General features: G+C 40.5%; 1 protein-coding gene across 1 annotated transcript in view; it reads right to left on the bottom strand.

The window, feature by feature from the left end:
* Positions 1 to 499: 499 nt before the first annotated feature.
* The window catches only part of col5a3a (collagen, type V, alpha 3a), a 51,715-nt gene continuing 35,397 nt past the window's right edge, over positions 500 to 16,817 (bottom strand). Inside the window, exons 30-67 of the mRNA XM_030736185.1 lie at positions 16,646 to 16,753; positions 16,178 to 16,231; positions 15,782 to 15,835; positions 15,609 to 15,653; positions 15,336 to 15,389; positions 14,988 to 15,032; positions 14,853 to 14,906; positions 14,697 to 14,750; positions 14,444 to 14,497; positions 14,220 to 14,327; positions 13,814 to 13,903; positions 13,543 to 13,596; positions 13,239 to 13,346; positions 12,828 to 12,935; positions 12,686 to 12,739; positions 12,435 to 12,488; positions 12,237 to 12,344; positions 12,075 to 12,128; positions 9,384 to 9,437; positions 7,743 to 7,796; positions 7,567 to 7,620; positions 7,370 to 7,477; positions 7,196 to 7,249; positions 7,062 to 7,115; positions 6,795 to 6,848; positions 6,637 to 6,690; positions 6,434 to 6,541; positions 6,267 to 6,320; positions 6,091 to 6,144; positions 5,895 to 6,002; positions 5,750 to 5,803; positions 5,302 to 5,337; positions 4,794 to 4,847; positions 4,396 to 4,696; positions 4,118 to 4,230; positions 3,920 to 3,988; positions 2,909 to 3,142; positions 500 to 2,676 (exon numbers count right to left, since the gene is read on the bottom strand). Coding sequence (XP_030592045.1) covers positions 2,530 to 2,676; positions 2,909 to 3,142; positions 3,920 to 3,988; positions 4,118 to 4,230; positions 4,396 to 4,696; positions 4,794 to 4,847; positions 5,302 to 5,337; positions 5,750 to 5,803; positions 5,895 to 6,002; positions 6,091 to 6,144; positions 6,267 to 6,320; positions 6,434 to 6,541; positions 6,637 to 6,690; positions 6,795 to 6,848; positions 7,062 to 7,115; positions 7,196 to 7,249; positions 7,370 to 7,477; positions 7,567 to 7,620; positions 7,743 to 7,796; positions 9,384 to 9,437; positions 12,075 to 12,128; positions 12,237 to 12,344; positions 12,435 to 12,488; positions 12,686 to 12,739; positions 12,828 to 12,935; positions 13,239 to 13,346; positions 13,543 to 13,596; positions 13,814 to 13,903; positions 14,220 to 14,327; positions 14,444 to 14,497; positions 14,697 to 14,750; positions 14,853 to 14,906; positions 14,988 to 15,032; positions 15,336 to 15,389; positions 15,609 to 15,653; positions 15,782 to 15,835; positions 16,178 to 16,231; positions 16,646 to 16,753 — 3,078 coding nt within the window. The 3' untranslated portion in view covers positions 500 to 2,529. The remainder of the gene's footprint in view (positions 2,677 to 2,908; positions 3,143 to 3,919; positions 3,989 to 4,117; positions 4,231 to 4,395; positions 4,697 to 4,793; positions 4,848 to 5,301; positions 5,338 to 5,749; positions 5,804 to 5,894; positions 6,003 to 6,090; positions 6,145 to 6,266; positions 6,321 to 6,433; positions 6,542 to 6,636; positions 6,691 to 6,794; positions 6,849 to 7,061; positions 7,116 to 7,195; positions 7,250 to 7,369; positions 7,478 to 7,566; positions 7,621 to 7,742; positions 7,797 to 9,383; positions 9,438 to 12,074; positions 12,129 to 12,236; positions 12,345 to 12,434; positions 12,489 to 12,685; positions 12,740 to 12,827; positions 12,936 to 13,238; positions 13,347 to 13,542; positions 13,597 to 13,813; positions 13,904 to 14,219; positions 14,328 to 14,443; positions 14,498 to 14,696; positions 14,751 to 14,852; positions 14,907 to 14,987; positions 15,033 to 15,335; positions 15,390 to 15,608; positions 15,654 to 15,781; positions 15,836 to 16,177; positions 16,232 to 16,645; positions 16,754 to 16,817) is intronic.

Genomic DNA, 16,817 nt, shown 5'->3' with positions numbered 1-16,817 from the left:
TTGTAGTCTAACACGTGCAACAGAATGGGCTTTAGAGTGTCCACATGTGTGCGCTGTGTATCTGAACGAGTCAGTGAAAATTTTCCAATTATTTGAGTCTCTTTCACATAAATATTCATCTGCACAGCTCCCACTTTTTCACAGAAATGATCACATTTCCACAGCTTATCATCTGCTATTTCTTTACTGACCTCGTCTCTTATTCCCGCCATCCACTGTTTCATTATCCCTTCACTGTGTCTGCTCTCCACCTTCCCTCTTGAGAACCAAAAGAGCGCTAATTGAAATAAATGAACTGGAGAACAAATCAGAGTAGATTGCATCTCCTCTGTGAGGATTCTTACTGAATGCTTGTTAGGTGAATGTTGCAGAACTAGTTTGTAATGAAGAGCATGGTTTGTTTTGACCAGACATTGCAGACAGTGACATGCAATCACTGGAGGGGGGGGGAAAAAAAACAGAGGGATTTTTTTGTTTCTTTTTATTTGGACATCAACTTTTGACAAATGCATTTGTTTTTCATTCATACAACAGATTATTGCTCAAAAGGGCCTGTACAGTATATAAAATTAGTACAACAAATGCTATACATAGGAGGGGCAGTGCATGATGGGACAGGAGGAGAGGAGTAAATGACGGCACTGTTTAAATGCTCAGAAAAAATACAACAGTAGGAGTGAATTGCAAAGTTAAACATGCTGGATACAATTAGTCCACTAATAATGTTAGAAGAGGTATTGAGAGCGTTAAAAAATGTAACCTTTGAAAGGAAAAACCAACAAAACTTGCATAGAAATGTAATTTCTGTAATGTTTCACGGCTCCAATTGTTAATTCAAAGAAGACTGTTTAAGCCAACATACAGAGACAGACTGTAGCAATAAAAGAAATCCTGCAGCTTCTCCACAGACTATGAATAATGGAATTACACTTGTGACACTATAAGAGCACCCATGGTAATTTTACTGAGATGTCACCATCTCTGATTCACAGCTCTAAAATAAAAACGACTTTGAAAAAAAAGAAGTCTGTATGGAAAATGTATGTTTGCTCTACTTCTCAAACCTCTGCAACACTATTAACTCCAGTTATAATTTCTAGTTTAGGGGGGGTGTTAAGAAAAACTAAACCTACTATCTAAAATCACTGGTACAGCAGAAATATCAGTGTGGTTTAAGGTTGTCTTCCCTTTTAAGGCAATCAACCACAGTGCTCTGAACTGTTCCTAACCTCCTTTTGCTGGCCCTGTGACACTGGCCAGACGATGTGCAAAAAACAGGAGACTAGTCCCCATCCTCTGAGGATGTTTCTTGCTGCTGAAAGAGCCCTCTCACTCTCTAGTTCTATAATCCTGCCCAAAGATACACACAAACAATATAGTGACACAAAAATAACAAAATTGTCTTTAGCACCACTGAAGAGCGAATCGTTCCAAGTGAACAGCAATGTACTCTGTTCAGATAGCAACATATGAACAATACAGAGAAAGAAAAACCTCTGAGTAGGGCAGAAAAATGAAAACGGGTTAGGTCAGCAATTCTTAAATGCCTTTAAGAGATGCTTGAGATGTCTTGTGGCTGGAAGGACTGAAGTTCACACTTTAACAACACTTTAACAGCATGTTCTCAATTCTTGACTTAAAATATCCCCAATCTAGGTATTGAGGTATGTCACAGCAATTATACAGTATACCACAGCAGAAACAATATTATGCTGACTTAGACACTACTGTGGTCTGTGGGAACATGGAGAGCTCAAAAAACGTATTATCAAGCCCACGGGAGAAGCAGTCCAATAAAGGAAACAACCTTATTTGTTCAAGTAAGTGTCGGGTTCAACAACTAGCTACGCCAGATGAATACAAATCAAGGTAATTCACTGAGCAAACTGCAGTTGAAGGGTAAAAAGGACAATTTATCATTCCCGCACACAGGAAATTAATTATAGTGCTTGTGTGGAATTAATATGCAAGGCTAGTTCACAACTGCTATGCAATTGTCATTATAATAAAATCCAAGCATGCAAGAATGGCAACGTCTCTGATTTTATTTTTTTCAGTCTCAGTCTTTGTAAAACATGAGATACAAGCACCAACCACTCAAGTGACCATTACCAATAAAAGACTGACTGTTCCTTTGTGTGATTGGAGAGATCCATCTTGCTGATAAGTGGTCACTGTCAAGTGGCAAAGTCTTTAAAATTCTAGAAGATCAGTTACAGCATACTGAAACAGTGAGAGGAAAAAAACAAAACAAAGAAACAAGAACAAATTAAATATATTTAACTGAAATAATTCCCTTTGGTAAATGTGCTTTACTCCCACTGTTGCATATCTTCTTTCTTACTATTCTTCTCACTGTTGGAAAGCCATAGAAACCATTTCATTGGCTGTCGAAGAGTCTTAAATAAAACCCACCACATACAGGAACATAATATAATAAATATTTTTGGGGGCAGCAGTTAAAGCCCAGTTTCTCTTGCTGAAAAGTTGCTGCGCAGGCCTTTGTATGGGTTTGTTGTTGCCAAAATGTTAACCAGTGAAGCATACTCTTCCAACCTGGAATCCAAACTTCTGGTTGCTGTTGCCAAAGTCTGCCGGAGCAACATCTATAATAGGAAGTAGTTCTGCTGAGGGTGACTCAATCTCTAAGACAGTCTTTTCCTGACCTTTGCGGAACTGAAAAAGAAAAATGGAAGCAATTACTGGAATTTGCTTGGCTTAAATCGACTGCTAGCTCTCTCCACTCCCCTTTTAATCCTTATTCAAGTCAGTGATTTGATGGTTAACCATGTACTGAATCAAACACTAGCCGACAACAGCAACACAATTGACGAACACATTAGCTTCATTAAGGTTAATTCCCATTTGTGCTGCTAGTCCCTTTCCCTGGCACTGCCACTGCACTGACCTGGCATCCATCATGCACTGCATTGATGAAGGGGCTTTTGGCTTGTGTCAGCTCCTCATTATTGCTCCCTCGGAAGCGGAGGGCATGCCGGTAGGAGCGGGAAGTGCTGTCAAACCAGCCTGCTGAGTTCTGGCAGTTATAGGTGAAGGACTGCTTGGCCGTGGCACTTAGTAGTTTCAGGAAGGTCAGCTGAACTACATGAACAGGGTTCCCATCCCTGTCATTGTAGGAGAACTGAATGCCACAGATACACATGTATTAGTGTCCAAACCAGACAGAAAAATAGTTAAAAATTCACTCAGATCTCACAGAGCACACAGAACCCTCCACTTTCATCCCACTTAAAAGGATACATTTTATCTCACTGAGATTAAACCAAAGTGGGGGGGGGGGGGGCAACTAATTGTTCTTAGAGTGTTTATATAAATACAATTTAAATTTATGATGAAGGAGTTTACATGTGCAAGTGTGAAAACGTCAGTAAAAGAAAATTAGAAAGCAATGTCATTAAGGGAAGAAACAAAAAACCTAATCTATTCCAATGACCTTGTGCGAATGAGTCAGTGAATTACAACTGGCAGCTCTGTGATTATCTGCGAGGGTTATGAGACCTCTAAATAGGTGCACACGAGAGACCACGAATGCTAGTCAATGAGACACAGCTGCCAGTGACTTTCTGTGAGTCATTCTGAGTGCTGAAGTCAATGGCTGGCAATATCAAATTAGCTATGACGTTGCATGTGAGCTACTAAATTATTTTAAAACTATAAACAGATTTACAAAGAAGCACAAAAATATGCATGCACCCGGGTGCGCTTGGATGGACACACACACATGCATGCCTACAAATTCATATAAACATAATATTAAGCATTAATATTATTCAAACACTGCGCAGTTCTGATAAGTAATTTACCTGAAAAAGATTGCCTGGCATTTGGAGCTACCTAAGATTAATGGTAGGAGGTGAGGTTGATTTATTTTATTTATATAGTTATTTATTTCTTGTACCTGCTTGCCTTTCCTGTATTGGCTGTACCAGCTTCCTGGTTTCTCTTTGTTCCATGCTGCTAATTTCACCTAGATACACAGAGGAACAGAAGAAGTACTGTTTGTAGTGCAAAATTATAAAGATCAAGGGACATAGCGGGTAATTTGTCCTCTGATTTGTGCATTTCAAAGGGTTATAGCAAGAGATTGGAGACTCACCATCTCTGCCTTTTTGTCAGGATAGAGACAGGTCTCCCCATCAGCTGTGAAGTTACAGAACACCTTGATGGAGTCTCTGTGACACCCCTGGTTAGGATCTATCCAGTAATCACCTACAAAACCCACAGAATAATGACATCAATCAGTTACACCAAATACTGATATAATGAAGATATGTAAGGTACAGTAACAAAATGGTAAACAGCATTTTGATGTAAATGTTTGTTGGCAGCAAGTGATGAAATAAGCATTAATTATTAAGCATATTTTTTGCTAACCATCTTTGTAGCTAGGCTGAACCATCATGAGCTCTTTGCATGTCCGAGCAGGGCTTTCAAAGGTTCCAAGAGGCCTCCTCATAAGCTCCACTTCATTTTTCATAGAAGAGAGGGTGGCAAACACTTCCTCCATTCCTTCAGCTTCCTCCAGAGGCTGATCTCTCTGGAGGAGCTCCTCCATGTCCAAATCTGTATTATCATCCCTAGGTGGGGGTGCTCTTCTTGTCCGATCTGAGTGCCTTCGTCTCTTCCGCCTGCCCTCCATGATAGGGAGGGGCTCAATAATTGTTGCAGGAAGTCCCTGAGGGTAGCACATAGATGTCAAAAAGGGCCCAAAGGAAAAGAAAGATAATAAAACCAGAACTGAGGTCATGAAATGGATCATTCCAGGTACTCACTGGAGGGCCAGGGGGACCAGCAGGACCTGTATCTCCTCTGGGACCAACAAGACCCTAGGGAATCGACGAGGACAAAACTTTATGTCAATCAAGTCTCACCTGGAGCCTCTCTGGCACCTCTACGCTAAATTCTGACTTTATCCGGCCAGATATAGCTGCCGCTTTAAAGGATTATCCAGCTGTGCGCATCAGCACACTGCGGTCAAAGCCTTGCTGCTCAAGACACACTATAGTAGTTTTCATAACACCATACAAACCAGAGCCAAATCCTATTAAAAAAGGCCCAATGGAAAAAACTCACACAGAAGGAAAGCATGGCTGTACAGCAGGCTTTTAGTTCCAAAGACATGTTGTAAACACAGTAGAGTGTTATGATTATGAAGCACGGTATATTTAAGCCAACAAAGGTACTTTCTCTCCCCAGCATATGTTCCTAGCAGCTGCTTATGAAGCAGAGGTGTGAATACAGGAAGAGCAATGTATAAATAAGACAAATTACTCAACTCACCGTGTCTCCCTTCGATCCTTTCTGGCCAGCTGCACCCTAAGAAAGATGATGAGTATGTCAGCACTAAAAACATACATAAATTTTTAACAGCTCTTAAAGATTAGAAAATGATCTAATTACTCAAGTAAGTGCTGCAAAATGCTAATCAGCTATTCACCAGAAAGTCAGGCACCTGCTCAGCAACAATAGCCTGTAAGCCAGCTGCTATGTTAGGTCATAATAGATGCCTCTTATTTGCGCATCTTAAACTTGTTTAGGTGTGTTTTATATGCATTAGTTGGAAATTATTTTATGCAACAATATAAACAAGACAAAATAAAATGTATTAGCCTCAGCAAAATTGTATGTATGCGAGCTGGAAACAATTATTTACACATGCATACTGTAGGAAAAATAAAACAAACAAACAAAAAAAAAGAGCACATTATCATAAGGGTATGGAACTTACTGCAAGTCCAGGTGGTCCTGGTGGGCCAGTGGGACCAGGAGGACCGGATATACCCTGGATATAAACAAACCTGTATCATACATTGTTTGCATATTGACTTTTTTTTGTGTGTCTATTAAGTGTTTCACGTGGCAACCATATATACCAGATCTCCTTTAGGTCCTTGTGCACCCTGATTTCCTGGCAGGCCTCTGTCTCCTTTCTCACCTGGTTCTCCCGGGGGGCCAATTAGACCAATCAACCCACCATGACCCTGCAAATAGAGAGAGGGTTCATCGGTATTGTGTCATTAGGTTTACACTGGTGCACATTGTTCACTCTGTCAAAAGCTAAAAACTCACTTTATCTCCTTTGCTTCCAGGATCTCCTTTTAATCCTGGGAGTCCTGGTGGCCCCTGTTTACAATGTCAGATATATTAGTTACACCAGTAATGTAGGCTCTGTATGAAATATGTTTTATTTTGTTGAATTTTGCATTAAATTATGAAAACAGATTCAAATACTTTAACGATCTTACTATTGGTCCTGGTGGTCCTGTTTGCCCTGGTGGTCCATTTAATCCTGGTTCACCCTGCAAAATAATCACAAAAATTAAAGATGTGTATGGTATAACCTTCAAAGTAAAGTCTAGTTCCCCAATATTATGCCAACTTTGAATCAAAGTAGCATTTTTCATCCACATACCCCTGGACCTGGAATGCCTCGAAACCCGTCTGGACCAGGCCTCCCTGGCCGTCCTTGGGGTCCCACTGGTCCCATCTTCCCCGCTGATCCCTGGGTTCCACTTGTGCCCTACAGAGCCAGGAGACAGACACAAAGAGCAAAGCATTAGTAGCAAAATAGATCAAAAAGGAATTATTCAGAGAGATGACTGTTTTTGAATTTACCTTAGCTCCCTTCATGCCTTGCTTTCCTTCTTTTCCTGCAGCACCAACATGACCCTGAAAGAAACAGTAGACAATGGCATGCACTACAGCATTAGCTGCAAATAAACACATAATATACCTATACATGCACACTAACATATACCATGTACTAAGCTTACCCTCCGTCCAGGTGGTCCTGGAGGACCAGGCTCTCCAGAAGCTCCTGGTGGTCCCTACAGAAATGAAAGGAAACAGAAAAAAAAAAGACATTGACCTTGACTTAATGTCACTATGTCAATTAAATAATAAGATTTCAGCTAATCTGAACCAAATATTGAAAATATGATGATTTAGGCAAAAATAAACTTTTTGTTAAAAATGACTTAGGCCATTATTTTAGTAGGATGACGAGATGTAGGAATTCAATAAAAAAAATTGCTGCTTACAGCTTTGCCAGGATCTCCACTATCTCCTTTGGGCCCTGGTGCACCATCTACTCCCTGAACAAATAAATGTCATGTAAGAATAGAGATAAAAAAAAAATACAGATATGACAAGAAATGAAAACATTAGCTCTCACATTGACACCAGGTTCACCAGGGGACCCTGCATCTCCAGGGAATCCAATAGGACCCTATGAGCAAAAGCAATGAATAAAAAAACAACAAAAAAAACCCATCATGTATAGCATTAAAAGACCAACTGGCCTAACAGCAAGACAGCAAGAAAATGTCACTGAACCACAGAGACTAACAAGGTTGCCTTTGGGTCCGTCTTCTCCTGGTGTTCCTCTGAGTCCAGGGGGGCCAGCTGTCCCGGGAGGACCAGAATCACCCTTTTCCCCAACATCCCCTTTGGGACCCTGGGATACCAGCAAATGAAATGACAGTCCTCAAAAGGTTGAAGAACTTAAAGGAAGACAGAAGCTAAGATGCAGGAAATGTGACTCACAGAAATGCCAGACTCTCCAACTGGCCCAGGGTCTCCAGCTTCTCCATCATCACCCTGATTGCGAAGGAAAATTTGGTAATATTCTATACACACTGAAGCTCTACACACACAAACACCACCATTCTACTGTATGTGCACATGTAAACATAATGCATTTCCTAATGGGAAGTGCCGACCTTCTCTCCAACAAGTCCAGGCTGGCCAACTCCACCAGGCATTCCAGATGGGCCCTGTGGCAGGAGGAGAGAGAACAGCTTGAACTGCAGCATCATAAACAAGGGCAACGTTGAAATATTCATTTGATTTCTGAAAAATCAATTTTTGCAGCATTCTGCAGTATTTTTTGTTTGTTTGTCAGCAGTTTGCCCACAGAAGGCAGAAACTGGAACATCATTTTCACAACACAAGAAAATACTGTCAGTTTTGCTATGTGGATATTGTCTAAATCACAGAGGGTGGATTCTACTTCCTCTCTTTCTATCACTTGGTTTGTTTGTTTGTGCGAGTGTGTTAGTGTGCACACGCATATGTCAGTGCATTTTGCCTCGTGTCTAGACACAACCCCAGGAAAAACATGTCTTCGGTAGAGGGCACAAGCATGGGAATTGAATAAAGCTGCGCACTACAACTGAACTCCTGCTGCCAACTACTTTCCTCACATGCTATCTCACCCCACTTCACTCTTTCCCACTATTCCTGTATCAATCCATTTATGGATCCATCCATCTCTGCACCACTGTATTTCCAAGCTTCATGTGATGAAGCAAAAGTGTTGCTCACACAGCTTTCTACAGCTCACTGCTAAATAATTGACCAGTATGAGAGGCTGTAGAGGGACGGCCATTACTAGAGGTAAATATAACTGCCTCTCAGGGATAATAGTCTAATACTTCTTAATGATTCATAGAGCAGTAAATATAACTCTCTCCCAGGGATTATATCCTAATTCTATTTAATAATTCAAGTTTCGAAGGCAGTGTGGCAGGAAGTGCTCAAAAGAGACTGTATAGATGAAGGGCTGGAAAATACAAGGCGTGCTGTGTTTAGTGCATGAGCTATTACGCTGATGTTTTTGATAATACTGTGTCTGCTTGATTCTAATGCTTGCATAAGGTGTGCATTATTTCAGTATGACATTTCCAGACTTTCTATTTTCAAAATGGTTTAAATGAAAAAAATGAATAATGAAACACAGTGAAATCTTAATGATACATTTTCATAAAGAACAGATCAAGAACAAAGAATAAATATTTTCAAACCTCAGAAAATTATCTTAAAAGTTAAAAGAACGGGGTAAAATATGACAGACAGTAATGATGACAAATTATGCATATCTATTCATCATGAGAGGCAAATTAGAATATCTGGTAATGCTGATTAGTATTACCAAGTCAAATAGACTGTGATGGTGCATTTATTGTTTTAACTAATTTAATACCAGCTTCTACAATCTATGCATGTTCAATTCTATGCTTTGGCTAGGAATAACAATTTGGGGTTGTACAAATACATATGAACAGCTTTATAGATCTATGGGAGAATTCTGTAACAAGAAAAATATTTTAACTTCCAGGATAAAACACCACTGAAATTAATTTAGGGGATGCTCCAGGCTATCTCCCCAAATAAGTGCCCTTGAGATTTTCCAAGATTGCGGCCAAGCGGTGGGACTTACAGAAGGATGTCTCATTTTATTTACATGTGCCCTCTTTATTTGTCCTTTAGTGAAACTATCTCTGTAATATATGTAATATAGTAATGCTGCATTTATATTTAAGCATGTGATTAAAAAATATATTTAAAAAAACACACTCTACCTCTCCCCCAGTGGGCCCTTGAGGCCCTCTTGGACCTGGCTGTCCTGGAGGCCCCTGTGAAGACAGAAATGACATGTTTAATCAAAAAATAAAATCAGAAATATAAGTTGAATGTAAGCAGTGTGTTAGCTAGTGATTCTAAATTAAATAGGAGTTAGAAGCCAGCCCATGGTGAATTGCTTATGCAATGGCCCAAGTATCTATGATTGCTACCGTAGTGACATGATGAAGACATCCAGACAGGTCATTACCCTCAATATGACATAGGTTCTGATTCTTTTTCATTTTCCCCACTCATCCTCTCTCATATTCTCTCTTATTAATAAGAAACCTCTATCCTGTGATGTGCAAGACCATATTCTTCAAGCCAGGAAAGGCATGCGATTTGACTCTTCTGTGCTGCTCAAGAGAGCGCCAAGCAATTAATCCTAACTATGCTTGGCTTCAGTTTCAGTTGAGTAGATGCTTAAGTCTTGGAGGGAACCTTGTGTTGTAAAGACACTGAAACAGAAAGACAGACAATCTGCCCAGGGAGAGACTGTGTGGGACTAGAGGAAACACATATCCTTCTAGCGGAGAAATACTTCAGCATTAGAGAGGAGAATCTGTGATCCGCAACACTCACACATGAATGAAACTTTCCCACTGAGTCCTCACCATCTCGCCTCTCTCTCTCCCTTTCTCTTGTTTTGGTTCCATTTTAATGCATTCCCTCCCTAATCTGGCTGTGGAGAAGAGGGGCTATAGAGAATCTTGTTGAGCGTGTGTTCATGGCTGACAGCGTTGTGAGATGACTGTCACAAAGGAGGATGCTCATTAGACAGCCGAGGCTGAGGCTAATCTGATTAGCAGCTGTCACACTGTCTTCCTGCTCACAATAAGGGCCCCGCCTCTTCCTTCCACTCCATTGCTCCACTGCCTCCTTTTTTGTCACTGCTTCTTTTTCTTTATTTTTTTTTTTTTAATTTATCTTATTTATTTCTTTCACATTCAGAATGAACTATTCATTTCCTGGGCTCATCTTTCATGCGCATAAAGCCAAGGTCTATTCAGTACTACTACTTCTCAGCCTTGAAGTTCCATCACACATTCAAAGAGATGCAGTGAGGTTACAGATTTAAGTGTTTAAACTGCTTTCTTTCTACTAACAATAATGAATGTAAATATCATCTTATAAAATATAACAAAATGCCCAGACACAAGGGACAGAATCAAGAGAGTAGCTGATTTACCTGACATATTTTTATGGTTGATTTGTCAGCATAACACTGCCTGTTATGGAGCTAATGAGGGACCACAAAAAGTTTAAGAATTATTCATTTGCTAAGCATGTCACTATGCCATTGCTCTGATATGTCTCTACTATAATATTTTGCTCAGTTATGTTGTGCATGCTGGCTCTCTGGCATGGCATGCTGGGATCATTACTTGAAGCGGAACCATATTTAACATTATTAGTTTCACTTGTACTTTTTCTGTTATGACAAGTCACACTGCCTGTTTATCAAAATGCATGTCACTGGGAAAACACAAATTTAGCTAGGTTTTCATGAAACCCTCAAGTGTTTTCAAGGCTATTTTAATGGAAACACCACTGGAGGCATTTTCATAACCGCTTGTTAAACCACGGTCCACCCATTGCAAGACCAAACAGCCTTATTTCAGGATTTAAATTACTCTTCCAAGACTGGGCTTTCTTCCAATATCAGTCTTACACCTCTTTCCTCAAATATTTGGACTAATCACTGACCTCAGCAACCCAGCCCCCCCCCCCCCCCCCCCCCCCCCCAACAACCTCACATCCTAGAGTGTGAGGGCAGTAAAAGTTAGTGATTATCAGCAGAGGAAAGGTTGGCTCACAAGTTTAAACCACAGCAGCAGATTCAGCACAGCTGGTGCTAATGAACTAAATAGGTGGTACTAATTAAAGTTTAAAAAGCTCAGATGGGGTGTCTGTGTACCAACTATAGACTGCTGATACCCTGAAAATTTGCAATACAAACACCAGATCTGACAGAGTCTTAAAAATCGTCTCCTCCACAGTTGTCTCATTATGAGTCTTTCTTCCCATAATAAGCAATTTAAAGAAAATCTATATCTTTACCAAAAGAACTGACATTATTAATTTTTTTTCACTGGAGCTATAACTCTGAAATAAAGATGCATGGTGTTGTATTCTATTATACCATAACTGGATTTCATTACTTATTCTTTCTTTTTCCTTCTATTCCCATAGAGAGGGGATAATATTTGTTGTTCTGTGTGGATTGTCTACGTGTGTCATGTGCTGTAATGGATTAAATCAGACTTTCATATCATAATGCTTCAGAAATTTCCTAATCATGAACAAAAATGTAAATTTACAGCCTCTGCAAACACTAACCATCATGCTCTAGTATCTTTCTTGCAAATAATTAATTGTTTTCCATTACTAAATACATACATGTTTGATCTTCAAATATGTCTGTTAAACTGTTCTTAATAAAGGGGACATTTTTAAGGAAACATTGATGTATGGGGGGTTTTTAGATGAAATGAGAAATAGTCAATGTTCAATATAGGAAAAGATTACAAGAAGTCAAATAGATAATGATGCAAGATGTCAGCGAAGTGATGAGTCAGAAGCAACTTGAAACCATAATGGACATGAGATGAATGATGTATGTGCTGAGATTGCTGAGCTGTACTCACCATTGAACCAACATGCCCACTCTCTCCTTTCTCCCCTGGTGGCCCTGGCATTCCCTACAAAGGCAGGGAAGTATAGTGAAAGGCATGAGAAGGGAAAGGAAATACTCTAGTATAAACATGGAGATACAGACACTGTTAAAATTGATTGTATTTTTTTTTAACCTGTAGTCCAGAAGGACCCGATGCCCCCTTAAATCCTCTAGGTCCTTCATCTCCTTTTGCCCCGTTCATACCCTGCTGCCCACGAGGACCTGGATCACCATCTGCGCCCTATAAGAAACACAGACAAGTCAGCATTGCACAATTGCACAGTCCAAACCAACCTCTCATGTTTTTCTGTTTTTAAATTATAGTACATACAGGCAGTCCTAGTTGTCCCACAGGTCCTTGAATTCCAACAGGTCCTGGGGGTCCCTATAAAAGAGCACAGCACAGTGGTTCAGTATGCATTTACTGATGGGATATGATTAAAGGCAGCTGCTCATTACACCAGATAATGCACTGTCCAGATGATGAAATATGACAAATCATTTATAAGCCTTTATCACCTACCTCCTAGTGATTCAAAATCATGCCAAGTCACACCTATTTACCAAAAAAGCCATACTCACAGCTTCTCCTTTGTCTCCTTTGCTACCCTTCTGGCCCGGTCCTCCTGTCTCTCCCTATTGAGATAAGTGCAAACACATAAAAACACTGAGTCCAAAAGTCAGCAAAAACAAGTGGTGCAGTCCAATTAGCTGTTCACTACACCTTGTCTCCATCCTCCCCTGGAGGCCCAGGAGGTCCTGCAGACCCTGGAAGCCCTCTTGGTCCCAGTTCCCCATCATGTCCAGCTGGCCCTGGGGGCCCTTTCTCTCCCTAGGTGGAAAAACAGCATATTTAACAAATACCATTATATTTATTATCCTCATAAAGCAGCATGTCACATAGATTAATGTGTCAAACCAGAAAAGAAACCCGTTTTTAGGAAAGCAGACTTGATCACACTTATATATTCTCTCACTGTCTCCTTTTCCTTTCTCCTGCTCTCGGGTTCATAATGACACATTCCAAAGTGAGAGCACACGTTACTTATTACCCAGTGGTAGGAGGTGATTGTGTCATATGTGTTACTGGACACTATTGCATGAGAAACAAAATTAGCAATGTTCCAGAGCTTACTGGCTCGCCTTTCTCTCCCATTGGCCCAGCAGGACCAACGCCGCCGGGGCGTCCTGGCTGGCCAATAGCGCCAGCCGGCCCAGCGGGACCCCTCTCTCCAGTGGATCCCTGAAAATAAGAAGAGATAGAGAGGTGAGGGAACTATATCACATGATTCAGTCTTTTATTTAATGCAACGGTCACGATCACTGGTCACCATGGAAACAGCCTCCTGCTTCATATGTCCTAGCATTCGATAAAACATAGCGGCTGAAAATGGAGCAGGGAATAGGATGGGAAAGCAATTTCAACAAATTAGACGTACAATAGGTCCAGCGACACCAAGCAGGCCCTCTCCTCCCTTCAGACCTGCAGGACCCTGGAGACACAGAAACAAACAGCCTTCACAATCACGGGACAACAACATCCATGAAATCACAGTCTTTTTACAGCTTTTGCAAAATTCTTACAGAGTCTCCTCTGCTGTTACTATCTGAAGTTAACTTGTGATCTAATTGCAAGCTGCACATTTCAAGAGGCTCTGCTGCTGACAGTCAGAGAAGTACAGCTATTAGATATATGAAAATTTGTTTTACCGTTGGACCAGGGGTTCCTCTGCTCCCTCTGAAGCCTTTAAGCCCAACAGGGCCACTCTTCCCAGGGGCACCTGCTGGACCTGGGTCTCCCTAGAAACAATACATACACAAAAAACTATTAAATATAAGGGAAATAGCCAGCAGATAATAGGCCTTTATGCAGTCATAAATCACACAACCAGAAAGTCACACCAAGAAAGAACATTTATCCTTTATGAGCCATCATGCACTCCACCCTGTGAAGTTTCCTGTGTTATTTATTAGCAAATTAGAGGATAGGATGAGATCCAAGAGATAAGATATTCTGGCAGCACTTGGAGAGTCCTTGGGCTTTATATAGTAGAACAGTAATAAGGTAATACTGGTAGGTGATTATGATCCTGCCATTATGATGAAAAGTACTCACCTTGGCACCCTCTTTTCCAGCACTTCCTGGTAACCCATGCTCACCTGGTGGTCCTGGTGCACCTGGATGACCTCTATCTCCAGTTGGCCCTGTCTCACCAGATTTGCCCTAAAAGCAGCCATAGTGCACAACACATACCAGACACCAGTTATTTATTATGAATGCTATTTGTAATAAACAATCATGTGATTAAAAAGCTAATTAAAACAGGCTGATTTTCTTACCTGTGGTCCAACAACACCTGGGGGACCAGGGGGGCCATTCTTTCCTTGGAAGCCCTACAGAAAAAGATAAGTGACTGTTGTGATCCTCAGTTAAGAGGTGATCAGAGGTGAAAAGGCATGATGTTTTACTAGATTTGGTACAGGTCTCCTAGCTGAGAAATATAAGTACTGCAATTCAGTGCGAAAACCTGGCTTAAGAATTGATTATAGTAGATCATATTGAAGCTTATTTCTTAGAATTAAAGTGACTCACTGGTTCTCCCCTTTGACCTGGATGACCTGGTATTCCATCCTTTCCAGGTGGACCCTGAACAAGAAGAATTTTCTATCACTATAATGAAGTAAACATCACTTAAGGTGAATATAAATATGAGATGAAGTTACAGGACAAACATTTCAGCCCACTCACATTAGGCCCTTTAGGTCCTGGTTCACCGTGTCGTCCCTCTGGTCCTCGGGGACCCTAACAGACAAAACAGCTTATCAAAACTCATCACATCCAAGATATTATTTAGATATTATATGTAAAAAAAAAAAAGGTTACCAGTTCTCCAGGGGACCCTGGAGGACCATCTTGTCCAGCAGCACCCTAATATGTTGAAAAGGCAAAAGGCAAATGAAAGCACAGTTAATCAGATGCTCAAAAATGTTTAGTTTTCTGACTGCCAACAAATCTTTAGCTTTCTCAAGTTGCTCTTTGAGGGTGAGAGTATAAACTGAAGCATCCACTGCCAGACAGTAGCATGCCAGATGGCCCGCCATCAAGAAGTTAAAAGCAATAACCAGTTTACACTCGGTCAACGCATTAATCCATACTTTATGAGTTAGCCAGGTGTGTAAATGTATGTGTAATTGTATGGGCATATGTCTTTGTTTATGTCACTACATGCACCTTTTCTCCAGGCTTTCCAGTTGGTCCCTTTGCTCCTCTTCCCCCGCGGGCTCCCTGTTGGAAAACAAACAGCAGGCTTATTAGCACATTGATAAATTATCAGGAGGTGGAAGATAAATATGTGGTGATATGAAAACATTGCGGTGATGTAACAGCGTGAGTCACAAGTTGTCACAGCTGTTGACATACTGTATATAATTAGAGTCAACAAAATTTAGGTTTATACATTAACACAACATGGCATGTAGGAAAGGCACATATAGTTGTACTCACAGTAGGACCTCTTTGCCCCCCAGGGCCTTGCTGACCAGCTGGGCCCTGTATTGTAAAAGGTAACAAATATTCATCGAGTTACTTTAAACTATAGCCTCTACATACAAAACTGAAAAGCATATTCTGAGGAAGTCTGAGTGTTTTGTGTATTAAAATGTCCGTATAGCTCTGACCCTTCGTCCTTTCTCTCCTGGGACCCCAGCCATAGCAGGGAAGCCAAGTGATCCCTGGAGACACAAGAAGAGGTTAATCAGCCTCAGCCCTCCATTTATCAGACATCACCCACAATGTCTCATTAACTTATAATTAACTACTTTATCAAATTAAAGCAAATCTAATCCATGAGCTCAACACAGTCTTAAACACACCATTCATCAACATGTAATGAATTGATGTCACTAATGAACTATAAATAAAATAGCCTTTTTTAATATGCTATTCATCATCCTTTATTTTTAATCAGGCAGGAAACAGTCCAGCCAGTGACACACATCTTTCTACTTAAAGCTCTGATAAAGGGAACAGGGGATACATTAACAGATCATAATAGCCCATCAACACTAAATCACCTTAGGACCTTGTCTTCCTGGGTATCCTGGCAAACCGGGCACACCGAGTTTACCCTGGAGAGAGGAAAGCCAAAACAGAGAAGGAAAAGGAAAATCTATAACTAGTCATTAAGATTTTTATAACATGCTGCACACTAGTGATGTGCAAATGCAGCAAGAACAAGCAAGAAAGATTAATTAGTGATACATACACTTGAGCCCAGTGGCAATTTTACCTCAGGACTGGGCTATAACTGGATGCAATAAATGCAAGGGCATTAAAATCCATATGTTCAGTATTTTAGTGAAATTTTAAACCATGATTTTATAGGAAAGCTTTGTCATAACATAACTGAAAACTAAGCAAAACAAATATAACTTCACTACTTAATTTTATAATGTCAGCAGCGCAATTGAGGTTTAGATAAAAGTTTTACTCATTTGGCAGTCTGTGTTGAAGAGAAATGTCACTTTTTTAAATAAATGCACCTTCTCGCCAACTATGCCAGGAGCACCGGAATCTCCCATGGGCCCAACTTGGCCCTTTGGCCCCTCTGGTCCATCCTCTCCACGAGCACCAGGAGCTCCATTATCACCCTTAAGCCAAGAATGAGAGCAGAAAGCAAATAAGGAAAAAATATCTCATCCAAAAGACAATAAC

This window comes from Archocentrus centrarchus, chromosome 8 (assembly GCF_007364275.1).
Source record: "Archocentrus centrarchus isolate MPI-CPG fArcCen1 chromosome 8, fArcCen1, whole genome shotgun sequence".
Taxonomy (NCBI): domain Eukaryota; kingdom Metazoa; phylum Chordata; class Actinopteri; order Cichliformes; family Cichlidae; genus Archocentrus; species Archocentrus centrarchus.
The sequence above is the reverse complement of the archived record's forward strand: the minus strand, read 5'-3'. Positions and strand labels throughout refer to the sequence as shown.